Raw genomic sequence first — 26,426 nt, 5'->3', positions numbered from 1 at the left:
TGAAGAAATGATAGTATATATATTTAAAAGAATATAAAAATGTAGCTCATGTATGTTCGAGGGAGTCGAACATTAAAGAGAATAGCTCTTGCGATGGCATATCTGTGTAATGTGAAGAAGACGTGTGTGGCAGTGGTGGGGATGGTGAGCTCCAGTGTGCTGCTCTCCGGCCCTTTAAGAAGCAGTTCCTCTGTCTGGCTCCAGGGGGCGCATGATCTTTGTGTTGCTGTTCTTCTCTGCTGTTTGTAGCGGAGCAGCAGTGCTGGATCGCCCGGGAAGCGGCGGGACGCAACGTCCTGCTCCGACATGGAAGAGGGATCATGGAAGTTTATTGGGGGAAATCCTGTGTGTGTTAGGACTCATTCGTGCTGATTTGCAGCGGGAAGGCTGTGGAGGTATGGCTTGATCGTTTGAGGACACTTTCGCGTACGTACAGCCCTTCTGATGGCTTCCAAGCAGCGATTTTAAAAGGCGGCAGCTGCGTTCTGAAACAATGTAACATTCGCATTATGATGTAATGTTACAATGTAACACATTCGCAGTGGGACGTCGTGCAACAATGTTACAAATCCGACCGTCCGCTATGTTCCATTCTTGATGCTTTTAAACCACGGAAGCTTCATTAAACGAGTCGAATGGGGACATTTTCGCTCATTTTGTCGTTTATTTAATGCTTAGAACTAATCAAAAACGAGCGAGATTCATGAACGAATCCTTCGGTGTGCTGGAAGTGGCCATGAGCGCATTTGGAAATATTCCTGAACATCTCACGATATCAGTTCGATTCCTGAAGTGTCCCGCATGAAATGTGGACTCTAGATGGCATGCACGAGGCCACTGCTGCTGTTGTGTTCAGAAAAGCCGTCCATACATCATTCATTTGAAGGAGTCCGGGAAATATGGCAGAGGAGATAGATAAGCCCTTGGCTGTGGACGTGGATGTCGACATAGACCCTGATTTTGAGCCCCAAAAAAGGCCCAGGTCCTGCACCTGGCCTCTGCCCAGACCGGATTCTAATGGTGAGAAAGCAGAACCAGCAGATGTGGGAATCATTCCTGAGGAAGAGGTGGATGAAAATGGCACTGACGATGATGCACAAGCATCTAGTGGCATTACAGGCGCATCAAATCCCGTCAGTGTGACAGAAGGAAACCAGGCTCCTGCTGCTACTCCTGCTATAGAAACCAGTGCTGCCATCAGTGATAAAGACTCCTACGGCTCTCCTCTATCTTCCCAAAATGCTCTGCCCGCATGCAACGACTCCAGCATCAACGGTCTGATTCCTCAGCAGCCCAGAAAATCCTCTGCCCGCAGGAACGCCTGGGGAAACTATTCCTACGCGGACCTCATCACACAAGCCATCGAGAGCTCGCCCGAGAAACGGCTGACATTGGCCCAGATTTATGATTGGATGGTCCGGAATGTGGCATACTTCAAGGACAAAGGTGACAGCAACAGCTCTGCAGGATGGAAGGTACGTCAGGTCAAAGAGACGGGCTGGTTTTTAACCTTGTCTTGCTTTACGTGCAGATCAGCGACTGTTAATGTTCTTGAAATCCATTTTGTTGCAGCTAATAGGGTGAATTCAGTTTCATTGGGACATTTCAATAGCAAAAAGTGTCCCTAGAATTTACCCCCCATATCGGTGCTTATATTCTTACAGGGTGCCACACAAATGCTGAAAATGTGTGGTTTGCTGATAAAGTGCATGCTGTTGTGGTCAAGCCAAAGGGCGTAATGCAGCAGATAAACTCTTGAAAGTGCCCTGATAAAAAGCTTTTAAATGCTCCTGCTTTCTTCATAATTTCCTCAAAGTACTGAAGCATTATCAAAAGAATGCATGTACTGTAGCAATATCTAAAACATTTTCACGAATCACTCTTTGTATTATCAATATGATCGCACCTTTTTCATTGAAAATAAACTCCCAACAATATAGGGCTTTTATATGCTCGCTTCTCTCATCCCTGTTTGATTCGAGGGATTAGCTTGGCCTGGAAAACCAATTTATCCAACATGGAATCAAGTCTAATGAATGCTCTCGTTATAGCTGGATTTGAATTAGAGAAAAACCTCAGGAAATCCCTGTGCAATCCTGCAGATGTAAGGCTGCTGTGCTGCTAATAGATGTAAAAAGATGATTTGGTACCTTTCCGAACAAGCCGTTAAAATCACAGATTGTGTAAAAGCAGCGTTCCAGTATTAAATAGTTAAATAGAATAATGAATTTATAATTTGTTGTTTAATATTGAAATTAATTTGATTAACTTTTGCCCTTTTTGCATAATCATTGAGAAATGTAAGAGTCAGTGTATGTTTTGCAGATCATAATGATAGCAGTCCACAGTAACATCGAGGTTAAATGTCAAATTGATTGTTTAAATCCTGTGTGTATGCTAAAATAGACATTGGTGATTCTGTCATGAGATTGTAGAAACAGTCAGCCGTACTCAGTGCAGATAAAGCCATCCTGCAGAGCGTTTGCATCTGCCTGCCCCTGAAGGAGGCAAAAAAAGAGAAACCATGGGCATATCGTCACTGTCATGGTTGCTATTGGCTGTTTTGTCCCCACCTCCACTTCTGATTGGCTCTCGGCTACAGCATAAGAAGCAATCAGCTGACTGGAAACTATGTAGGTCAGTGTGTAGCAACGTGTGAAGAGCTTTGGTGTTTGACTCCGAGAGACAGCATTTTGTGCAAACTGGCGGCGCTCCAGTGCTGTTCTGAGTGGTGCTTTGCTCAAAAGGGACTGCATCATGGCTTTCAGATGATTTCAGCCCCTCTTTCCATCTATTATAGTTATTTTCATGGTCCTGTGTAGATTTAATTCAATAGAAAGCAGCACCACACAATCTTTAAAATGATTTGCAGTGCTACATTCACATAATCTGACTCTTTATTTAATTCAGTGGTTTACTAATGCAAATTATATGAATCTAATGAAAACTATTGAGATCAAACCTAGGTTTTGGACTCAAAAACATTAGGATATAATAAACATAAAGAACATATGTCAAAAATATGCTCTTCAGTTGCAATTGCTATTGTAATTGCAGAAAGAGCAAACATGAATAAATTAAATATTAAAACTGGTTTGAACCCTGGTTGAATTTGTCATTGAAGATATTGCTCTTATTGGAAGTCTAGTTGGTAATGATGTAGCTATGCATGTCAACAAACGATCTAATGAATGTGTCTTAAATTAGATTCTCAGTCCCTTCAATTGATTTAGCCAGTTTAACAAAGCAAAAAATTGAAAGCTGCTTCAAGAATGAGTTGGGAAACTTCTTAGAGAGTAGAAAGTTCTGTTTTTGATTAAATCCAGTAATAGGCTTGAAGCAAAGGCATTAATGGAAGTGAAGTGTTATGAGGTCAGCCCATTCACTCTTTGAGAGGTTCAAAGGATATGGACAGTGTTGAGCAACGTTAAGTCCAGCTTTCTACAAGACGTAGCAGACACTGCATTTGGTAAATTCACCCCATTTTTAGACTCTGCTTGACTATTCATCAAAGAGGAAAACCATGTCTCGCTCGTGAATTTTTTTCACATCCCTTTATGCTGCATTATGGATTGCGGAACCTTCTGTGCTGCAGTCCACATTAATTCAGCTTCACTGCACTGCACTCTTAAACTTTGTACACGATTGAGGAAGTCTCCATGAATCTTTCAGATTTCTCTGCAGTAGGAAAAATTTTAGATGGTTGTGTTGACTAGTATTATGGGGTAGTATTATCATAAGAAAATCCTGGTCACCAAATGGGATGTTTCATTAGTGATTACACTGGTGTGCCTAATATTGCCTGTTTTCTGTTGCAAACGTGAAATGCCAAAAACCAAACACTCAGTTACCAAGCTGAATTTAAGAGCACAGACCAATTATCTGCACAGCCCAACGGACAGCGTAGAATGGGTTGATTTACTTGTAGATTGGTTTTGACCACAGAGACCAGACCAATTTGAACAGTGTGTGAGAAATTCAAATGAGAACAGTACTTTTTTTTTTTCTATAAATGTGCTTTGGAAAATTGTATACTTTAATAGTGTTATGCAAATTTAGTTGAAATTCAGCACAGGCTTTTTGATTGCAAACCTCAATGCCCCAGAAATAATTGCGATATTCAATATTTTTGTCATTTTAAAGATCATTTTATGCCAAAATCATAATGTAACCGCATAAAATGCAAGAAGGCCTACACACTTTCAAATGACTACTAACTTTTAATATTTGAAAATATTTAAATCTTGGAAATTAAGTATCCAAATATTAGATACCTTAAAAACCTTAATAAATGGTAAAAAAAAAAGCATGTTTTAAATAAGTTTAAAACAAGCTCCTCACAACTACACCGTTATGTACGAGAAGCTGCAAAAGTAGAATGTACAAAACATGGTGTAATAAATTTTTAAGTAAATATAATGGCCGATATATTTTCACCAAAAATTATTGAGGTCATGTTACATATATTGCGCGATGTCTAATATAGGCCTACGCTCAAGTTTACAGACTGAGACGGCAGAAAGCTCATTTAGTTTACTAACGATTAGTCGACTTTTAAGGGGCATCCTTAGTTTATATCCTTTTTAACTAATCAGCTGATCATGGTCTTCGTAAGGATCACTTGAAAAAACACAAGCAGGTGCGCGGAAGCGGGTTGGAAATGTATTGCTGCACGATAAATCGCATGCAATATTTAATGCTCATCTTGTCAGTAAAGCCGGTCCTGTAAATCTCCATCAGCTTGGTGCTTTCAAATGGAGCAGAATTAACTACACAGAGCCGTTGCTCACTGACAAGCTGCGCAAAAACACAATAATTTTGTGCATGTTTTGCCTAGCTTGTCAGTGAACAATGCCTCTGTGTAGTTATTTCTGTTCCATGTGAAAGCGCGCAGGTGATGGAGATTTACCGTTGATTACAGAATCTGCTTTACTGACAAGATGCACATTAAATATTGCATGCGATTTATCGTACAGCCCTACAGGACAGTGGTACCCAGCTGCAGGGGTTGAAGACCTAGGCTTTAAATTCTTGACCTACACAAATGGACTCTATTGGTCAGAGGGGTCACATGACCCTTCTATCTCTGTTTAAAACAATCAAGTCAGAGTGGCATTGTCCGTCACTCAGTATTCAGTAAGTTCAAGATTATTTTGCTTGAACATGAGGGCATTATTTCAAGCATGTCTTATGATGCACCGCTCATTATCTACTTTTCTCTTTTTGCAGAACTCAATACGACATAACCTGTCACTCCACAGTCGCTTTGTCCGGGTCCAAAATGAAGGAACAGGAAAAAGTTCATGGTGGATGGTTAACCCTGATGGCGGAAAAGGGGGTAAAGCCCCACGAAGACGTGCTGTTTCAATGGACAACAGTAATAAGCTCATCAAGAGCGCCCGTGGCCGTGCCACAAAGAAGAAGGCTGCTCTTCAGGCCACTCAGGACGGAAGCTCTGAGAGTTCCTCCAGCCTGTCCAAATGGACCGGCAGCCCGACCTCCCGCAGTAGCGACGAGCTTGACGCTTGGACGGATTTCCGTTCCCGCACTAATTCTAATGCCAGCACCCTAAGCGGACGCCTTTCCCCAATTCTGGCCAACCTTGAGGTGGATGAAGTTCCAGATGATGACTCCCCCCTGTCGCCCATGCTGTACTCGAGCCCTAGTAGTATGTCTCCATCCACTGGACTAATAGAACTACCCCGTCTAGCTGATCTTGCAGGAACCATGAACCTTAATGATGGCCTCTCCGACAACCTAATGGATGACCTTCTAGATAACATCAGCCTGACAGCTTCCCAATCTCCAGGCAAAGACGAGAGTGGGTCCAACCTACAGGGAAGCCCGGTGTTTACCTTCAGCTGCTCTGGGAGCAGTCTGGCAATTCCCTCTGGCAGCTATGGCACAAACTCCATGTTTAGCCCTCCATCCGTCACTGGCCTGAGGCAATCTCCAATGCAAACAATCCAGGAAAACAAGCAGGCCACGTTCTCCTGCGGTTCCCTCTTTAGCGATCAAAGTCTTCAGGACTTGCTTAGCTCAGAGTCCAACAATCGCAGCGATGTCCTTCTTACCCAATCTGATCCACTTATGTCACAAGCCAGTGCCTCCCTTTCCTCCCAGAATGCCCGTCGCAGTGTCCTGTTGCTGCGTAATGACCCTATGATGTCCAACCAGGCTGGGCCTGTAGGACAAGTGGGGCTCAAGAAGGTGTCGCCATCTGGATGGCGGATGAACTGTGTCTCGAGCAGTGAGTCAGACTACCAAAGCTTGATGAAGCAACATCTCCAACAGTCTCCCTTCAGAAGCACATCTATGCAGCTCAACTCGTCTGATTCGTTGTTGGCAGGTCTCAACGGCAGCGTGACCTCCATCCAGTCGGTGTCTCAGGACCAATTCCCATCTGACTTGGATCTTGAGGTGTTAAGTGGCAGTTTCGATTGCGACATGGACACCATCACCCGCAACGATCTGATGGATGCAGAGGGCCTGGAGTTCAGCTTCGATTCGCATCTCATCTCTTCTCAGAATGCTAACCTGACTTCAGGGAGCTTCTCCACTTCCAAACGAACCTCCTCACAAAGCTGGGTGCCAGGTTGATGCAGCCAGGCCCAGGAATGTAATGAAGAGGCCGAACTCTGCATTTGAGCCAACTGTCCACTGTAAAGCAACTGTACATTATGCTGTAGAAAAGCTATTTGACATCTGTTGGAATGAGTTTGAGTCAGTGTCAATGAGTTACCCAGTCAGTGTTGTAGTTTTGTGGATGTATGTTCTGAATCGTCATGATTGAGGCTGGCTTTATGGACATTGTGAAGAGTTTTAACAAATTTAACCTTGAAATGCTTGCAGGTTATTCTAAATGCCAATGACTAGGTATTGAACTGAATCTGCTGGAATATGCTAAGTGGAGTATTGTAGAGGTTAGTTTGTTTATGCGTACATGAAGGCTTGGCCAACAGTACTTCCCTCAGTTCATCTAAAACTACAAAATTTGAAAGCATTTAGGAGTGTGGAAAGAGTGGAGTCAGTTTGAAAGCCAACCAGAAATCTTAAATACTCATTAGTAAAGTGGTCTCTATGACAAATGGAGCACTGTGGAGAGAAGGTTGTCTAAATAGTCTACTTAGAATATAAAATCCCCATAACCCACCATTGCATACAAAAAGGTGCCTACACACTAGAAAAACCAACTCAAAATCATTTGGGTACGTGGAAGTCAGTTTTCTCAAGAAGTGATTGGTTAACTGGTACCTACGACAAGTGGATGATCATAGAGTGAAGGTTTTCTATATATAAAAGCATGGGCAATTTAACTTTCCTTGGTTCATCTAGAATAAAAACATTTCCCAAATCCACCTCTGCATACAAGGGTGGCTACAAACTAGAGAAATCTGTCATTACAGCAATTGGGAATGTGAAAAGAGTCGCTCAGTCAGAACACCAACTGAGAGCCTTGAATATTTATTGGTCAGCTGGTACCTATATGGAGGATCATAGAGGGAAGATTCACAAGTGAACCTCCTTTGGTTAATCTAGAAAACGAAACCCCTAAAACCCACCACTGCATATGAGGGTGCCTACACCATAAGAATCTCTTATGAAAGCATTTGGGAGGGTGGAAAAAGTTGGGTCAGTTTGAAAACCAAACAAGAACTCGAGTTCCCACTAGTCAACAGGTACTTATGACAGATTGCACTGCATACAGTTAAAATATTGTCAATTTATGGTAGTCACATTGGCAAATCCTTTGTATTTTCTTCGTCATTGTAATACTTTATCCCCACTGAAATCAAGTAAACTCTAGTCTGTAGGTGCCCTTAGGTTGTTGTAGTTTCTTGTAATTGTGATTGAGATTAATAGATTTCTAGTCCTCGAAACAAAATACTAGCCTTTTGCCAAACTAGTCCTCAGGACAATTAAAGAAATGGCCTCTTTACAACATAAACCATTTGAGAATGTTTCTGTTGTCCGAAAAAAAAATGGCCATGGAAAATCCATCTTTTTCTCCAACTTTTTTTTTTTTTGTTTTTTTTTTGTGAAAATGAAAAAGGGAAGATGTTGTGTTTTTGTGAAACCAGTGAACATGATGTATCCTTGACTCCTTTTACAGAAAAGTGAACTATGATATGATGATAAGCTATATATTTAGTGTTCTGCTGTATGAAACTAACTTGTCAGTGTTTCCCATGGATTTCCTAACACAACCTGTGCATTTATCTTTCTCAGAATTCTTGAACATGAGAATCTCCGTCACCTCTAAACTGTGTTCATTTATGAAGTAAACCATCAACTAGTAGATTATGAGCTATATATTTGTATTTCTGTTTGTATACACACAAACACACACACGCAGGACCTCATTCATGATGTCATTTCTGTATAAATTGTTTGTAAAATCAATGGTTTTATGAACAATTTACACTTCTTTAAACAGTTCTTAAATGGTTGCATTTGATTCTATTTAGTGTTTTTGTGCATTTACTGTACATTGACATGCATGCAACCATACACACAAGAATGGCTTTACAAAATTCTCTGCAAACCATTAATTTCTGTTGTGCTTGTTCATGAATGAGGCCCGTAGTGCTTATGTGTATATGTGCTGTGCACTTAATATGTATGTGTGTGTCTCTATGCACATAAATGTTGGATTCATTCTAGAGATAAGGTATATTAACCGTAACAAATTCTGGAGTGCTAATTAAGGACCACTAGATGTTTGTGAATTTGTAGCAGGGGAAAAAAATTAAGCTAAGAGCATTTGGTGCTAAGTGAAATTGTGTCTGGTCAGTTCATACGGATCACATGTCACATTCTTAGCATTTATGTGTATATATCTACACAATGGCTGGTGCTAATAGAAAGTGCGTATCAGTTGTGATGCCAGTGTGCTTTAAGCATCCTAATAGTTTTAAAATGAAAGGCAGCCACATTGTAGTTTTAAAGCCTGTACGGATAAGCTTTTTGACAAAGCACCTATGATGTACTGTATTTCATTGGTGAGCTTGAACATGCCAGACATCCAAATTCAAGGCTGATGAGAAATAATGCAACTACTCCGTTTGATGATATAGTAGTGCCATTCAGGGACATCTTGCAGATGTTCAGTAGTTACACAAAATGTTGTTTTAACATCAGTTGAATGTACCTTTTCTTAAGTTCAGCTTCACATCCAAAATGTTAATAAGCTTCTTAAGCACTGATTTTTTATAATCTGCTTTTTATAATCAGCTGGAGTCACAGAATTTAAGGTGACTATAAAAAGTTGATTGTGTTATGTTTAGTTTTAAATTGTGTAATACATTTTCAGCATCATAATTTGCTTCCTTCACATGCTTTTAATTCTGATATTTTTCATGTTGTTTTGGGTAGGATAGTTGTACTTCTCAAAAGAACTGCTACAATCTTCATTCATTTTGAAGTTTAATTGTAAAGAGGGAATTAACAAATGGAGAACGTAATCTGCGTGTGTACCACCTTTCACCTCAATTGGCTGTTAGTTACTATCCACTCAGTGTTTGCTTGACTTTACCGGTGTATTTCAATTTTGGATAATGTAAACCAGGTAGTGCAAGGCAAGGTGCATGTAAATAAAGCTTGTACAACACAATGCGTTTCTGTAGTCCTTATTTTAATTTGTTGTAAAATAAGCAAGTTATATATCGTTCACCAAATTTACTTTAGGGTGTTTCTTCATTGGAACAGATTTGTAGAAATTTAGCATTAAATCACTTGCTCACCAGTGGATCCTCTGCAGTGAATGGGTGCCATCAGAATAAGTGCCTGAATGGCTGATAAAAACATCACAATAATCTACTGATAACTTTTGCACTGGAGGGAGCAACGTTATAAATTATGGACTCATATTTTAGCTGGAAGCAAAGGTTTGAAGTTAAAAATGGTTGAAGATTGGCTTTTTATAAACATGCAGCTTTTTCTTCACATGATGTCAACTGATGGTCTGGAATGGTGTGGATTATCATGATGTTTTTAACAACTGTCTGGACATTCTGACGGCACCCATTCACTGCAGAGGATCCATTGTTTAGCAAGTGAAGGAATGCTACATTTATAATTTACTCAACATCTTGGATGACCTGAGGATGAGTACACTACAGCAATTTTTATTTATTTATTTTTTTTAAGTGATTTTCCTTTAAAGGGGTCATAAGAAGTGATTTCAACTTCTCCTTTCTCTTTGGAGTGTTACAAGCTCTTGGTGCATAAAGCATTTTTGTAAAGTTGCAAAGACTAAAGTCTCAAATCCAAATAGATAATCTCTGTAAAAGTTAAGAGTCAGCCATGTTTACCTAAAACGGCTCATTCTAACTTGCAGTATAGAGTAGCATTTGTTGTTTGTTGGTTCTCCGATCACAAATGCAGACGTGGTTTTATGTTTATGCAGCGCGAGTCAACACAATGGGGAAGAAGACGGTATATTGTCATTGTAATCAGTAATTATGTCCCCACTGAATGCAACAAATGCCTCATTTATAATGGGTTTTAATGTTTTTGTCTCAGTGCTCGGGGACACAAGGCATCACAGTATAGTAAGGGCTTTTCCGCCACACACTTCAGCCAATCACAACACACTGGATAGCTGGCCAATCAGAGCACACCTCGCTTTTCAGAATGATGAGCTTTGTACAAATCCACAAAGGTGGGGCATAGAGGAGAAATAATAATGTACTGTATTTGGAAAATAATGTGTTTTTTGAAACTTAAACTGCATAAACCCATTTCATTAAACCAAATACGAAAAATGATGTTCTTTTTCACAGTGTTTACCTTTTTGGAAAATTTAATGCTTTTAAACCATTGTTTGCATAATTGCAAACAATATGCAATGAGGTCTAATAGTCAGTTGGCAAAAATCCTCTCATTTATTTGATTTAAGTGGCACAGTTTTATGTGGTTAATGAATGCACAGACTTAATTGAATGAAAACCGTTTACTCTCCAAGCCATCCTTCATCTAAAATACACTTTTAAAAACAGAACAGGGTTCTATAAATACTCCACAAGTGATGTGGCTTAAAATATTATATTTTTAAGCATGTTTAATAGGCCATAAAGTTATCTTTGTTTTTTCAGCTCATATTTGCTTAAACATCACTAACATACCTCTTTTTCTTCCTGCTATACTTGTTTTGTCACTTTAAACATAACTACAGAGCATGATGTTGCCATTACGGTTCTTGACAGTGAAAATGATACGTGTGTTAGGGTTCAGTCTCATCAGACTATAAGTTTTGTTTTATCACATGGCTTCTAACCACTTTCCCAAACTGACCAAGTCTGTGATGGCCCAAAGAGACTTCGAACCTTTACCAAGTCTTTTCTTGTCCTAGTTTGTGAAGGGCGTCCAGGTTGTCTATGGTTACCAATGAGACGTGTCTTATGAAAATGTATGAAATGTTAACTCAGACGGAGTCCTTGTAGTTGTGTTCGATGGCTGATATTTCTCCAAAATTATTGTTTATTCATGCACACGTAGCAATCACGCACTCATTCATATGCGCCGTACAATCAGTGGGATTGATTGTGTTAAGAAAATCATTCATAATGTTTTACTGCTCTCTGCAGGGAGGAAAACAACCCCCTAGGGACAATAGCTGTAAAATGTGCCCCGTGTCCTTGTGCACTCATTGGTGGGACAGCACCTTGGTGAGGACCTCTGATTGGCTATCGGCTGCTTTTGCCACGAACCAATCGGTGCTTCTGTATCCAAGTCAACTTGGAATGTTGAGCTATTTAAATCCCGAGAAGATGGATCTAAATGATTGACTTTTACATTGAATATCGTTTGATTGAAAAGTTCATCGCTGTATATGTTTAAGGTGAGTATTTTAAAAATATATATATTTGGTTTCCGGCATATTCTCACCCAAAGACTTGACTACCTCGGTTAAAATAAGATGTTTGAGGTCTTGCATTTTATAAGATCAGTATAAGAACTCTTTTATGTGAAACATAACTAATGAAAAAAGATCTTTATGACGACTTAAGGTATACATTTTGCTTTGAGACAGGTCTGTCCTCTTTGCCTTGTGTCGGCACAATAAAATAAAGTCACTTGAGTGAGTTTTCATCGCCCTCTGCAGGTTCAAAGAGCAGGCGTGGAAGGGTTCAAATGCCTTCACTTGCTGTATAAATGTAACAGTGCGACATTTACACTGCTAAATTTCACGACAGTCATGTTTTTTTGTGTGTGTGTTAATAATAATAAAAGTGTCTAAAGGAATGCCACTGGAATTTCTGTGATCATTAAGCACCAATCCAAACTAAAATAAAACAATTAATTTATTCTGACAGCCCTTAATTGTATTTTAACCTATGATATGTAATTTCTTGCGCCTATTAATGTGAACTCGCCTGTGTTTGGATCTAAAGCTGTGATTTGCCGCCAATTATTTTAAACGCGTCTGCGCGCGTCTTGTGTCTCTATAGCAACTGCGCAAACACTGATACATTGTAGCAAAAGTTTTGACAGTAGAGACACTTTTAAAGTTCTTTTGTGTTTTCGAATTTTTTTCTATCTTTTGAACGCGCTGTATTCTTGTTACAGATATTGGGTGGCGTCCAGCCCAGTGTTTCTTACCTTCTGATGTTTGTCCAAAGGGGCTGAATTGTGGGACATCCAGCGACAGATTGACTCTCTGTGAGCCCAGAAGTTCAGAGGCTCCACAGGGACGTGCTCCTCCTGAGCTTTAACACCGCAGTGCGCTACATGATCAGGTGCTGCTAAATTACAGATCTCACAGTATTCGGGCCAACGACAACGATGTTACGAGTTTTTGAAAAATCGAAATCGAAATGTTCAGTTTTAGATTTTTTTTATTTTTATTTCAATTTACAGATGAAGAAATATCCAGTGGTGAAACCATTAGGAAAAAAAATACATTTAATAATAATAATAATATATAATAACTTTTCCTAATTGTCCTTAACATTTGAATAGAAAGTACACATTAGTAGTAATAGTAGTGACATTAAGGTAAAAATATTTGTAAAAATTAGTGCCGTCAAACAATTAATCACAATTGATCACATCCTATATTTTTTTAAATAACATAATATATATATATATATATATATATATATATATATATATATATATATATATATATATATATATATATATATATATGTGTGTGTGTGTGTGTGTGTGTGTGTGTGTGTGTGTGTGTGTGTACTGTGTATGTATTATGTAGCCTATCACACACACACACACACGGTATATATTTTGAAAATATTTTAAAGTATTTGCATGTATATATTTATATTCATATAACTTATATATTTAATATATAAAAAAATATTTAACATACATGCATGTGTGTGTGTATTTATATATACATTATAAATATGCACAGTACACACTCATATATAATGTACACAAAAAAACTTTGGTATGCGATTAATCGCAATAAAATTAATCGTTGGACAGCACTAGTAGAAAATATAAATAAAAATAAATAAATATAAAATAAAACATTTAAAAGTAAAATACATTTGTTTTGGCTAGTTTAGTACATACAGTTACTAAATGAAAATAAGAAATGTCACTTTGACAACTTGTTACAATAAAATAATTTTAACTTTTTAAATATTTTATTTCAGTTAACATAGATTTATATATATATATATATATATATATATATATATATATATATATATATATATATATATATATATATATATATATATATATATATAGGTTTAGCTTTAGTTAACTATAATGACCTTGGATGTTCTTAAGTAAATGTCAGAAAATAAGTATTAGATTATTGACCTGTTTTCACATAGTACTTTATGTCTCTTTTCACAAGGGAGGCATTCCGACGCTGGAAACCTCTCGGCCTATCAGACTGTGAGTGAAAACATGAGCCACGCCCTCCCTCTCTTGAGTGACAGCATGATAGGAGGAGCCAGTTTCCTTTCTGTTCCTGAGCTGCTAGAACCGGCCAGTTTTCAGGTGAGGAATCACCAGGCCTGTCCAGCATATAGCAAACAGGATGCGCCTGTGACTGTAAGTCTTGTATCTTTTTGAGGATTCTTAAATACTTTTTTGTTTCAAATCAAATTTAGTTTGTTTGATTTCATTGCTGGTTGGTTTGTTTCATGGCTTTAAACTTATTAACAAATATTTTATTTTAAATCCCTATGAAAACAATTAATCGATTGGGAACTAACTACCACACTCATTTAGCCTAGACACAGCAAGAAGTTAAAGTTCGAATGACAGGAAAATAAATTTACTGGTTTGCAATAAATAAATAAAAAATCAATTTTGTGACAAAATAGGTTTGATCTTAGAGTCTGTGTTCTGCATTTATGTTCCTTGAGAGCATGGATTCATATTGTGTTCATATTTTTCTCATTGCCATTTAAACACTTAATACTAAACAACAATTTAATTAAGCTAAACGAAAATGATATATGTTGCCTGGACAAATAACCCAAATTAAATTACTAATGGACTACAATAAACTGAACTAAAAACTAAAACGGAAATAAAAACAGTTTAATCCTAAATAGTATTATTTAAGAAAAATGAATGTGACAAAATGAAAATGACAAAAGCATAAAATAAACTAAAATAAAATGTAAAACAGTAAAAGTTAAAACTATAATAGCATATAATTTATAAATTATAATAGTATGTTAAGTTTAAGTCGAACCTTTAAAATGAAGTGGAAATAAAAACTAAATCTGAAATAAACAAAACTGCAATTAAACGAGTGTTATTTAAAAAGAAAAAACTAATTAAAATGGTAAAAGTACATAACAAAATTAATAAAAAATAAAGGAACATTAAAATGTAAACATTACATAAAAATAAAGCTGATTCAATATTTGAATAAAATGTATAAATTATATAATATATGATGTTTAAGTTGAAGCACTAAAATTAATAACTGGAAATAAATAAAATCTAAACTGAAATAAGAACAAATAATAAACCTGAAATAAAAAGAACAAAACAAACTTATATATATATATATATATATATATATATATATATATATATATATATATATATATATATATATATATATATATATATATAAAACTAATAATAAAATTGACAAAAGCACAAAAAAAAAAAAAAACTAAACAAAAAATGAAAACTGTATCAAATATAAAAATAAAATCTAATTCAAAATAAAATAACAACTTTAATAGTATACTAAAATAACACTGATGTTTACCTGGTTTTATTTACAAACACTGGGATCTGTAAAGGAAAGATCTGTACAATCATCAAATCAATATGCTTTATGACTGCAAACTAAATAAGTGATGCAGTTTTGAGGAAAATTCATTGTAAATGTTTAAGTCTTACCACCATAATGCTCTAGTGATATCAGAGCGCTCTCTGCATGACACATAGCTCCCTGCAGTTACCCAGCATCCTCTTCTCCTGCAGGAACCCAGAGGAGATCAAAGAGCACGGTGGGAACATGGCGCTGGGCCTGATTCTCTCTGCAGGCTGTCATTAGAAAGCCAATAAACTTCACCACAGCTAGTCTCTTATATTTAGGATATTGATTTTCATCTCAACAAGAACAACAACAAAATAGTCCTCTCTGAAATGCATGGGATTCACATGACTTCACATGTCATTAAGAACTGTGGAAACGTCGATTGAGGAGCATTTCATCCAGCGGTGTTGAGCGTGAGATTGATGGACAGGTAAATATTTCATGCTACTCTTCTAAAAATAAAGGTCCCAAAAGAGACAGTACCACCTTTCAATGAACAGTTCTTCATAAAGAACATTTTCCACTTTAAAGGTTCCATGGATGCTAAAGGTTCTTAATAAAAATTTCTGTGCCAATAAAGAACATTTATTTTAAAGAGTATGGGGTTATGATATAGGTTTATAATTAATAATGGACTGTTATATAAACACTGAGTGTTTTCTAGGTGATGTTCTCCAGCGCTCATCTCCAGGAGTGTTTGACTGAACTGACTTTTCTGCAATGAATCATGAGCGGAGTGTCTTCCAGCAATATTTCCAGTTTTATGAGCCAATTCTTCAACAGCAGGAACAACTTCTTTACAAGAAAGAGCAGGTTTGTCTACACCATTCATGGTTTTTTGTCTCTTTTGCTTGTTTGTGTGTATTTCTCCATGTTTCTTGACTACATGTTCAGTAAACACGTCTGATTTCAGGTGGCGGATGTGTGTCGTGGCTCTGAAGAGAAGCTTAGGTCAACATATATAGGCATATATATAAAAAAACTAATAATAAAAATGTCAAAAACACAATAAAATTACTTAAACATTGTGAAAAGAATATAAAAAATAAAATTAAAATCTGTATCAATGGTATTAAATGTAAAAGTGAAAAGAATGTTGACTCTTTTTCGGCCTCGCTCTTTTACGTTTTGTCTTTATGCATTCATCAACACTATATCCCTCGGTAAACATCACATTTTCTGCTGTTGAAATTTCATTTTGAAGGTCCTCTTGTGTCCAAGTCTTTGAGCAAGTCTCAGATGTCCAGAATCTGTGCCATGTCAAGAAGGTTGAGAAGGTTTTACACCATCCAGCTTTTACACCGACTGGCTTACCTGATCTTCAGCGTTGAACATTAATGAGAAATATTCCCTGCTCACTGCTAAACGAGCCTTGTGTGCTTTGAAGTGCACGTCTTCTACGTTGAGGGTTATGTCACAGAGCAGTTCCCTTCTTCTGAGCTTGTCAAACTCATGGAAGATTGTGTCCTTGTGTGTTTTTGAATGCAGGACGAGAACAGAAGACAGGGCAGACATTACGCTGTTACAGTGAGCTTGAGAGGAAAAAGTTGAAACTGTCTTTTAGTTGATAAATCTGTTTACTATATGCAAATCAAACTATGCACACTCTTGTGAAAGTTTGCTTAATTGTATTGAACATGGACTTGAAGTGAACTTCAGATTGTATAAGTATATTTTTTTTAAATCTTTCCTTGCAGACAATTTAATACATATGAAACAATAGTCAACCTAAAGGTACAATTTGTAAGATATTTGCAGTAAAATATGCAAAAACCACTAGGCTGGTGTTATATATTTTGTCCCGCTGATTACTAACAATATCTCTAATGTTTTCTAATGTCTAATGTCTCTAACTACTTGTAAATCATGAGAAAATTCCCATTTTAAACAGTGACACAGGGCAGTGCAGTCGCCTGTCAATGACGTTAGTTACCCTTACCGCCTTTACTGATGTAGAAACCACATGACCACCACAGACAGTAAAAGATGACAACAGTGTTATGGACATATGCGGAAGTAGCTTCGCGACAAACTTCAACTAGAAAGAGATGCCGATCTCGCTTGTGTTTTACTCGACTGGTGAGGTGTTTTGATTCACTTCTACAGAAAACGTATGCTATTATAACGATCAACAAAATTAGTGTTATGGGCCATACACGCCAAACGCGGGGCATCCCATCTCTAGACCTGCATGAGGACGCGTCTGATCAAGTCTGTGCATTGACTTTGTATATAAACCACTCGCGCAAATCGTTGAACTCGCGTTAAATCCATGATTTATCTTTCCGTCTGATTGATCATTCCACGCTCTTTCTTAGCATCATCAAACCACGCGATTGTTATTGTTTTGGTAGTGCGCCCTCTAGTGGCAAGGCCTACAACCTGTACCTTTAAAGGGATAGTTTTAATTTTTTCATCATTGAGCACAAGAGAATATATTTTGAAGAATTGTAGTAACCAAAAATGTTTACATTCCCCAATGACTGTTTGGTTACCAACAATCTTCATAATACATTTTTGTGTTCAAATTCTATTTTAACAGCATATTACATATTATATATTAAAGTTTGTTTTAAATCATGTTTTAATAATATTGAATCATGCTAGAAAGAAGAAAGACTTGATACTGAATAACATACAAAAGCAAATAAGTTAATATTTATTTATATTAATTTATTCATTTAGCTGATGCTTTTATCCAAAAGCGTACAAATGCTATATGTCAGAGGTCGCAAGCCTCTGGAGCAACTAGGGGTTAAGTGTCTTGCTCAGGGATACATTAGTGTCTCACAGTGGATTCGAACTATATTTATATTTTTAATTTAAATTTATATATTTTACATTTTATAAATTGCAATTTCATCATTAAAAATGCAGAATTAAAGATATATTTAATACCTGACACATTTTCAAAAGAAATTACATTGAAGTGTATTTTAGTTGAATGCTTGTCAGCCCATTCAGCAGTACATTTTAAGCATATTTTAAAAACAACAATTAAATAACATATTAAGATGCAATTAAGTTAGCAAAAAGCTCTCTAAAATTCAGCTTATTGCATTTCTTTTACATTTTAATGAATTTTTTATACATTTCAAACAAAATGCAATCCTGTCCTTGACCCATCAGAACAGATCAACACATTTATTAGTTATTACCATCCATGCACCATGCATGCATTATGTAACGTTAGCCTAAATACGATATGGTACATGAATATGGTAATCATTCAGAACCAATGTTATTTCTATATTTGGACCCAAACCACTATATAATCCAATATTTATTTGATAATTTAGTTCTTGTGAATCATTTTATAGAAATTTCAAGCATTAATGATTCATAAGACACAACTGCACGCGCAACCTGAGCAATAAACACAGTTTGGTTTAGAGCAGAGGATGTTCTGTACTGTAAACACACATTCTGTGCACAGTAGGTCACACGCGCGCAGTGTGAATCTTCATGTATATCTGTATCAGAGGTCTTCGAACACAGTAATAAATGAATACAATGCTTTAAGCCCAGCGCCATGTGTAGCAACAGAGTTGCTTCTCTTTCTCTTCTAAAAAAGACTCGCTGATTTGAAAGTTACATCACTTTATCAGCAAAACGCACTTCAAAGAATAATTGCACTGCCCCGGCCTGGAGGACTATAATATACGATTAAGCTTTCAGGACCCTACCTTAAAGTAACCGTCTCAGACAGGCAAATCTCGCGAGAATTGCATCGTGTGATAGAAAGGCAAGATGTGAATACCAAAACTGATTATTTTATGTTTTTAATCCACCACTTTCAAAGTTTATTATTATTATTATTTTAAATAACTTTACATAGAATTTAAAGGCAGGTGCCCATTTTTCAGGTATCACTGCTGAAGTACGTTCTGGGATATTTTTTTTATTTAATTTTTGGTCTCAATGCGCCCCCTGGCGGCACAACCGTGGGAACAACAACTTTTGTCACCCAGTGTATTTGCAAACAGCGCCACTGTTGTGTTTCTTTTACTGTCTATGGTTGTGCTGCTAACCATGGTAACTACTGTACTCATATTAAAATGTTTTATATTAGTATCTGCGCTTCAACAGTGCTTTAAAAATTCAAAAACGACAAGTGAAACTCCAATCCCCATGATGCTTTTGGATGATGATTTTTAAATAGGACAGTCTATCCTGCAGCGGATCTTAGTAAGCTGATAGTAAATAAATGTGTTACCTAAATGTGCCCCTGCTTTAACATTCTGTAAAATGTATTTGAAATATTACAGTAGTATCTGCCAATGCACAGTGCTTGTTCTTTTTACCTTGAATAAACTTGTCTTTGATTTATTACAGTAACACTATCTGTACATGTTATAAATATTTTTAATCTGCATTGAGGGAATGGACAATGGACTTTATTTTTATTACTGGTATGGCAAGTGTAGGCATGATTTAATGTATATCCAGTTATTTTCACTTTAATGGAAATGAAAAGAAACCAGGAGCCTGATTTAAAAAAATAACAAAGCTAATTTTAGAAGAAAATTTCAGATGGCACTTGGAGGCTTTTTCACCGGAATTATTCATATATATATATACACATTTTGATATATTTACAACAGGAAATTAAAAAAATATCTTCATGGAACATGATCTTTACTTAATATCCTAATGATTTTTGGCATAAAAGAAAAATCTATCTTTTTGACCCATACAATGTTTTTGCTTTATGAAACAGACAGTTCCAGTCCTTGATTCTGATTGGTTGAGCGGTGTTATGAATTCACTGTCAACCAAGTAAACTACAAATATACCCCTGCTACATTACATACTGTAATGAGTCACATATTATAATTTCAACCTATTATCTTACATTTCTAGCCTTTGCAAATTATGCATGCTAATTCTTAGAACTGTATGTAGTCAAATGACTAAACTATATGGAAATAAACGAATCAGGGCTTTTGACTTTACTAGTTTTTAAACCACATTTGTCTCTTAAAATCCATTTATAACCATCACAGTTCATTCACACCAACTTGCATTAGTCCATAAAATAACAGAACCCTTCAACATCTCTTAACAGAAAGTTACAGATTAAAATAGTTATGATAAAGGTTACAAGAAAAAAATTCTATATTACAGAAGGAAATAAATATGCTTTGAAATCAGAACGTTAACAAAAAATATAAGACAATGCAGCGTACAGAAAACATGCTTTTTTTTAGCTTGGGGAGATTTTGTAATATATATCAAATATTAATAATATGTAAAAATAAAAATTCTGGTCTATCCAATATATCCAAAGCATATTACACAACAAATTTATTTGTTGCATTTAGACCGTTACAGTTCAAAAACAAATCACTCATCAGTGACTTCATTCTAAACACAGCCACACATGAAAGTCAATCTATTTCAGTTTCTACAGTGCTGTCTAAACCCTAAAAGGACAGAAAAAGTCAGGTAAGGACAAATGCAAGCTGGAAAAACATTCAGCCGATTCATCAGGAATCAGTTCAGTGTGCTTTCGATCATCTGTCGCTCTGTAAAGCTGCTCCCACACTTCTGAAATCCGTTATGGAATCACACATATCTCGGACAAACTTCTCAGTGGGATCTGTGAGATATGAAATAAAGTCAAAGTCAGACACATTTGTCCAGAACATCATGCTGCGAGTCTTCAGCAGATGAACTCACCGCTATACGATGCTGCTTCAGAAGCTGATGGACTCTCGTCTGATCCATCACAATGGCAATGTCACCCAAAGGTTTGTCCAGATCTTCAGAATATCTCTGGACTAGAGAGAACGGCACTCCATAACGGCCATGCTGAAAAACAGAAATGAAGAATATTAACTAGATTTGACATTTTTCTGAATAAAATTTGATCTTTGGCCATGCAAAACTAGTTTCTATAGAGCGTTTTTATTTTTTTGTGATGTTGTTGCAATCTTACTTAACCCTTTGGTGAAGTCAACAGGGTACAAAATAAGCATAACTTAAAAAAAAAAAGATTTTTATATTCTGCATATTTATTCTTTAGCATTTTGCATTTTGAGGGAAAGCCATTAGACTATTTTCAACATTTATTTCTATAAAAATAAATGTATAATATTATTTTCGGTTAATACAGTGTGTTGGTAAAAATGGAACACAAGTATTTAAAATACAATATTTAGAATATATGTTTTTTTATATATATTTAGACAGACACAAAAACTTCTACCCCCCAAATTGCTCTGTTTTGGTCATTTTTATTTTCCCCCATTCATTGATAGTATTTTTTTCTTTTAAAGAAATGATTTTACTATATATTTAGTAATATTTTTTAATATTTTGTATTTTTAGTGTATTTAATGGTATTAGACAATATTCATAATTTATTTTTTTATAATATAAAATCACAGAAAAAATATTTAATCCTATTTTCGAATAACAGTTAATTACAGTAAACAATTATGGTGTTTAAGTTACTAAACAAAAACATAAAACATTTTTTTGCAGATGTTTTATAAACATTATTACACCCCAAAATTATTTTTCAGATTCTATTTTCATATTTTACATTATTATGGCAGTCCTTTTTGACCATGTAAAGTGTGACTATTTTTAAGACCATCTAATGCATGTTTCTATTTTTTTGTGTTCCTAAGTGTCACAAAAGTCAAGTTTTCTATCATTCTGATGAAGTACAGATAAAAAATAAAATAAAATTAACATTTTTCAGTCTAAAGACCAAAGACATCATACACCATTTATCTTCAATGCCAATAAATCAAGTAAAAAAATAAAATAAAAAAGGCAGACATACCTTGTCAGAATATGGCTCTTCTGTGAGATCGATGCCATCCGAGCACAACTTTTCCTCCACTAAAGTCTCAAAGCTAGATGTTTTTCCAGTGTGAACTTTCTTTGCAGGTCTGTAAATGAGCGATTTGGAGATCCTGGGAACTTCTGGACAGGAGTTTGACTCAGAAACGCTTGTATGAACCTCCTTTCTACTGAAGCCAGCATCAAAACCCTTCGATGCCAGCAGAGGAAGAGGTTTTGGAGGAACTGGTGGTTTCATGCGCTGTGTGCTTGGAGGAACATCATCTACAGGCACCTCATCATACTCCACTGAGGACGGCTGAGCTCTGTTTCCAATCTCTTTAGACTCGCAAGGTGTGAGAAGATTCTCCTCAGTGCTGTCGTATGGCTGCTTTTTCTCAGGACTTTGCAGATGAAGTTCCTCTAGTGAGAAGTAAAGTTTCCTCAGCTCAGTTTGAGTGGACGGCTGATCAAGCGCACCGCAGCTGCGACTCAGGAATCTTCCTCTGAGCACGCCATGGTTTCTCCTCAGATGAACACTCTTGATGGAGTCAATCTGCAGTGGACGTGGACCGTCCTGTTTGGATCGTGGGTTCAACCTGCTGGAATGGCAGAGGGGTGTGATGGGAAACTCAGGGGAGGAGAGATGGCTGGACTCGAAGCCTGATGAGGACCTGCTTAAATGAGACGTCTTTTTGCCTTTGCCTACGAGAAGATTCATGTAAGAAGATGTGATTCAACATGACGGCAACACACAGGAAAATATGAGTTATACGTGTTTGGAACGAAACAATTGGAAATATAGATATTTTTAATTATGCACATAAATTCAGGGCTGAGTTTCCCAAAAGCTTTCAAAGCTAAGAAGTTCGTAAAAACGATCGTACGACTGAGCTTAATATTACGGTCTGTTTCCCAAAAGCATCGTAACTTAAGTAGCACTTGAAAATCATTGTAGATCTACAAGTGCTCTGGAGTAATCATAAAGCGCATTAAGTGCAATGTGATTATAATATAAGAATTTGATTGTGCTTTATTGTACACTTTATACCTCATTTTCTTAATTTATTTTATAAATTAAATAATTAAAAGGGACAGAAAAAAATTTTATGACTGAAAAAAAAAAACTAATTAAGAGAAGTAATGTAGGAAATGCTTCAAATCGTGAGGGGAAAAAAGTCAATTACTTGCTGAAATGCACGAAAACCAGCTTTGTATTAGACCGCGAGATAACGTGTCACTCTCTCTTTCTATATACTGTATATAAATAAATAATCTAAATAAATTTATGCATTTAGCAGATGCTTTTATCCAAAGTGACTTACAGTGCATTCAGGATTCCATTTTTTTACCTAACATACAGTAAGTATATAAAGTATATTATATATTATTAATTAGGTAAGTATAATATTGTACACTATAATATTATATAATATTGTATTACAGTGATTATATCCAAGTTGTCTGTCTGGAACGCAGAATTAGGTTAACATCAATAAACGATCGTGTACTACAACTAAGAGCCATTCAATGAGGTGACTTTCAGCGAATTTCAGCACTTGACAAACGGACAGCGACTCTTAAGTAGCACTTAAAGCACAGCTACGTCCGATTGCTTTACGTGCATTGTTGGAAAACGCATGTGAAACAATAACGAACGATCGTAAAATTACTCGTAGAAAACGTTCTTAAGCGCCAAGATCAATCATTATTGGAAAACCCGGCCCAGGTCTGGTGTCACTTTAAAAAATAAAAATAAATACTTTTATTCAGCATAGGCACATTAAATCGTCAAAAGTAACAGTAAAAACATTTGTAATGTTGTAATAAATTGTACTATATATATATATTTCTCGAACTGTAGTGCATTTATTTGAGAGAGATCATACAGTAAACTTGTGGAAAGTTTTGCATGCAAAGAGAAACTGGCATGTTATGCAAAGTGATGAAATATCTAGTTTACAAGAGAGCAGAACGTTCTGGATGGAAATGAACAGGAGCAGACAGGAAGAAGCAGGCGGTTCAGAGTGTTTTATTCCACAGCTTGGTCAGTGACACAGACAGAGCTCAACCACCGACAGTCCTGCGACCCGTCAGAAGAGTTTCCCTCGGATCCATGTACACAGACCCTGTAGGCTTTTTAAAGCCACAGTTTCAAAGAACATGTAAGACATTTTGGATTAATCTCACAAAACGTGTCAAAGCATTTCAGGGTCATATATTATCCCAAAATCAGAGTTATATTATTCTTAGGAAAAACAAACACTCTTTTTAGGACCATTCTGAACTTTTAAGATTGCGAGATGTCGAGAATTAAACACAGTCCCTCTTTTAAAATAATCTCAAAATTACCGTAATGCAAAAAATAACTATAGAATGAATTAATTTTAATACAATAAATAAATGAATAATATATATATATATATATATATATATATATATATATATATATATTAAATAATATAATGATGCTTTGAAATATAAAATAAGTCTATATTAATACATATATAGTATAATCCCAAAATCATAAATTATATTTTGCTTCAGGAACTGAACACTGTTTTTAGGACCATCGTGAACATTTTGCAATGTGAGACTGTCAGATTAAATTTTATTTTAATTTTGATGTAAAATAATATTACTAATATTAATATTGGTATAATTGTATTTATGTATCTCAGATGCTGCTCTACTGCTTTTATAATTAAGAAAATTATATTTTAATGACAAGCACCATTTAAAATAACAGAAATTACACAAAAACTAATAACTAAAACATCTTGATGCATTACTGTAATTAGAGTTTGCACTTACGTATATTCCTTTAGCATTTACAGGTAAATGTAAATTTGAGGGGAAAATGTGTTTAATAGATATAAAGGTCAAGAATAAAAACAAACCCGATTAACTTTAAAAGAGGTTTTTTCTTTAAAAAATTCAATGGAGTTTTGATGACACCCAGTGGCTGTTTGTAGTATAACGCCCTAAATAAAATCTCTCAGGAACCTCAATTTATTTTAATATCAACTTCAAATTTGGAACATAACTTATTTAGACATAAGGATTTCATTTTATGGCAATGTTTGGTTCAAAAATATTTAGAAAATTATTTATTTTGTATAAAATAAAATAAAAATGGACCTAAATGGTTTCTAAACAGTAAATTTAAACTTCTTTAACTTTTTGATACTTTGATATTTTGAAATGATTCCACTTCTTCAATATTCTGCAGATTGTCTTCTAAAAAAAAAGAAAAAGAAAAAAAAAAAAACTTTAGGTCTTAGGTCTTCCAAAGCGTCCATTAATTATAACAATTTAAGTTTGAATAGTGCACTTTCACTTCTATATTCAAAAATTGAGGTGGCACTTAAAGAGTTAAACAATATTTCATTTTGTATTTGGGGGGTGAAATATGTCCTGGACATGTTTTCATGAGATTCAATCTTTTAATTCAGACTGAATTTCTTAACACATTTTAATGTCATCAAAGCTCTGATTCTGTCTTTTCTCTGTACCCGTGAAGCTAAATTTGTATGGCAGATATATCTACATTAGTCTCATATGTTTGCATATCACAAATGATTTTCAGGCACATCTAAAGATATTGTGCAACATTATATAATTTTTACTAGAAAAATATACACACACACAAACAGCAATGTCTCGCAAGCACCAGCAAAAAACATAATGACATGTTCAACTCTTCACATTCTCAAGAGCATGTTAGGACTAGAATTATTCTGTTCGTCTAAACCAAAGCAAATGAATATTTATGTGAATATTATTTGATAATACTGATTCAGAACCAAACTTCCTCACTCTTTTGGCTCAACACAAATTCAGCAAGCGCAAAAAACGGCGGTTCTCGAATGGAAATGGCCTGAAGTGAAGTCACATGACGAGTAACTGATGCCGTGCTGTCTGAAACATGGATGAGAGATGCTGTGAAAGTCCCAGCGGAGGCAGAGAGAGGAATGGAAGCAGATCTGACTGGATCCATGCAGAGATCACAGACAGGAGGAAGAGGAGGGCTGGAGGCTGTCATTACCGTTCTCCAGGTTCTCACTGCTCTCGTAACAGCCCGAGTCCCGAGGAGAGTCCGCTGATGGCACGCCGCTCTCCGACAGAAGCTTCTCTTGGGAGTCTCCGGGCGATCCATCACGCTCCGGGTCACTGTTACCTGCAGATCAAACCACAACAACATGTGTTTTCCTGTGGCTCAGTGGTAGAGCATTGCGTTAACAGTGCAAAAGGTTGTGGGTTCAATTCCTAGGGAACACACTTGCTGGTAAAAATAAATATATAGCCTGAATACACTGCAAATTGCTTTGGATAAAAGCATCTGCTAAATGCATAAATG

At 36.1% G+C, this 26,426-nt stretch overlaps 2 protein-coding genes and 1 long non-coding RNA gene across 8 annotated transcripts in view; 2 read left to right on the top strand and 1 right to left on the bottom strand.

Annotated features, from left to right (window-relative positions):
• Positions 1–34: 34 nt before the first annotated feature.
• LOC127976494 (forkhead box protein O3) lies at positions 35–9,613 on the top strand. The gene is made up of 2 exons (XM_052580941.1): positions 35–1,475; positions 5,230–9,613. Exons 1-2 carry the CDS (start codon positions 900–902, stop codon positions 6,598–6,600), a joined length of 1,947 nt encoding a protein of 648 aa, XP_052436901.1. The 5' UTR covers positions 35–899; the 3' UTR covers positions 6,601–9,613.
• Positions 9,614–11,694: 2,081 nt separating this feature from the next.
• Positions 11,695–16,494, top strand: LOC127976763 (uncharacterized). Its single transcript, XR_008157924.1, has 6 exons — positions 11,695–11,842; positions 12,571–12,740; positions 13,835–13,980; positions 15,436–15,701; positions 15,936–16,084; positions 16,185–16,494. It is a non-coding gene; the product is annotated as an uncharacterized LOC127976763 (long non-coding RNA).
• Positions 16,495–20,651: 4,157 nt separating this feature from the next.
• The window catches only part of LOC127976276 (SAM and SH3 domain-containing protein 1), an 81,595-nt gene continuing 75,820 nt past the window's right edge, over positions 20,652–26,426 (bottom strand). For all 6 annotated transcript variants that reach the window (XM_052580583.1, XM_052580584.1, XM_052580585.1 and 3 more), the window contains 4 exons: positions 26,115–26,246; positions 22,068–22,771; positions 20,954–21,085; positions 20,652–20,873 (listed from right to left, as the gene is read on the bottom strand). In XM_052580583.1, coding sequence (XP_052436543.1) covers positions 20,832–20,873; positions 20,954–21,085; positions 22,068–22,771; positions 26,115–26,246 — 1,010 coding nt within the window. In that variant the 3' untranslated portion in view covers positions 20,652–20,831. The remainder of the gene's footprint in view (positions 20,874–20,953; positions 21,086–22,067; positions 22,772–26,114; positions 26,247–26,426) is intronic.

Source organism: Carassius gibelio, chromosome B17 (assembly GCF_023724105.1).
Source record: "Carassius gibelio isolate Cgi1373 ecotype wild population from Czech Republic chromosome B17, carGib1.2-hapl.c, whole genome shotgun sequence".
NCBI classification, from domain to species: domain Eukaryota; kingdom Metazoa; phylum Chordata; class Actinopteri; order Cypriniformes; family Cyprinidae; genus Carassius; species Carassius gibelio.
Note: the sequence above shows the minus strand (reverse complement) of the source record. Positions and strands in the feature narration are given on the sequence as shown.

What these genes read in the sequence shown, in the direction of transcription:
- LOC127976494 (XM_052580941.1), top strand. Translation starts at nt 900, where the DNA reads ATGGCAGAGGAGATAGATAAGCCCTTGGCTGTGGACGTGGATGTCGAC. An exon ending in ACAGCTCTGCAGGATGGAAG is followed by an intron (nt 1,476 to 5,229) that starts GTACGTCAGGTC and finishes CTCTTTTTGCAG; the next exon opens with AACTCAATACGACATAACCT.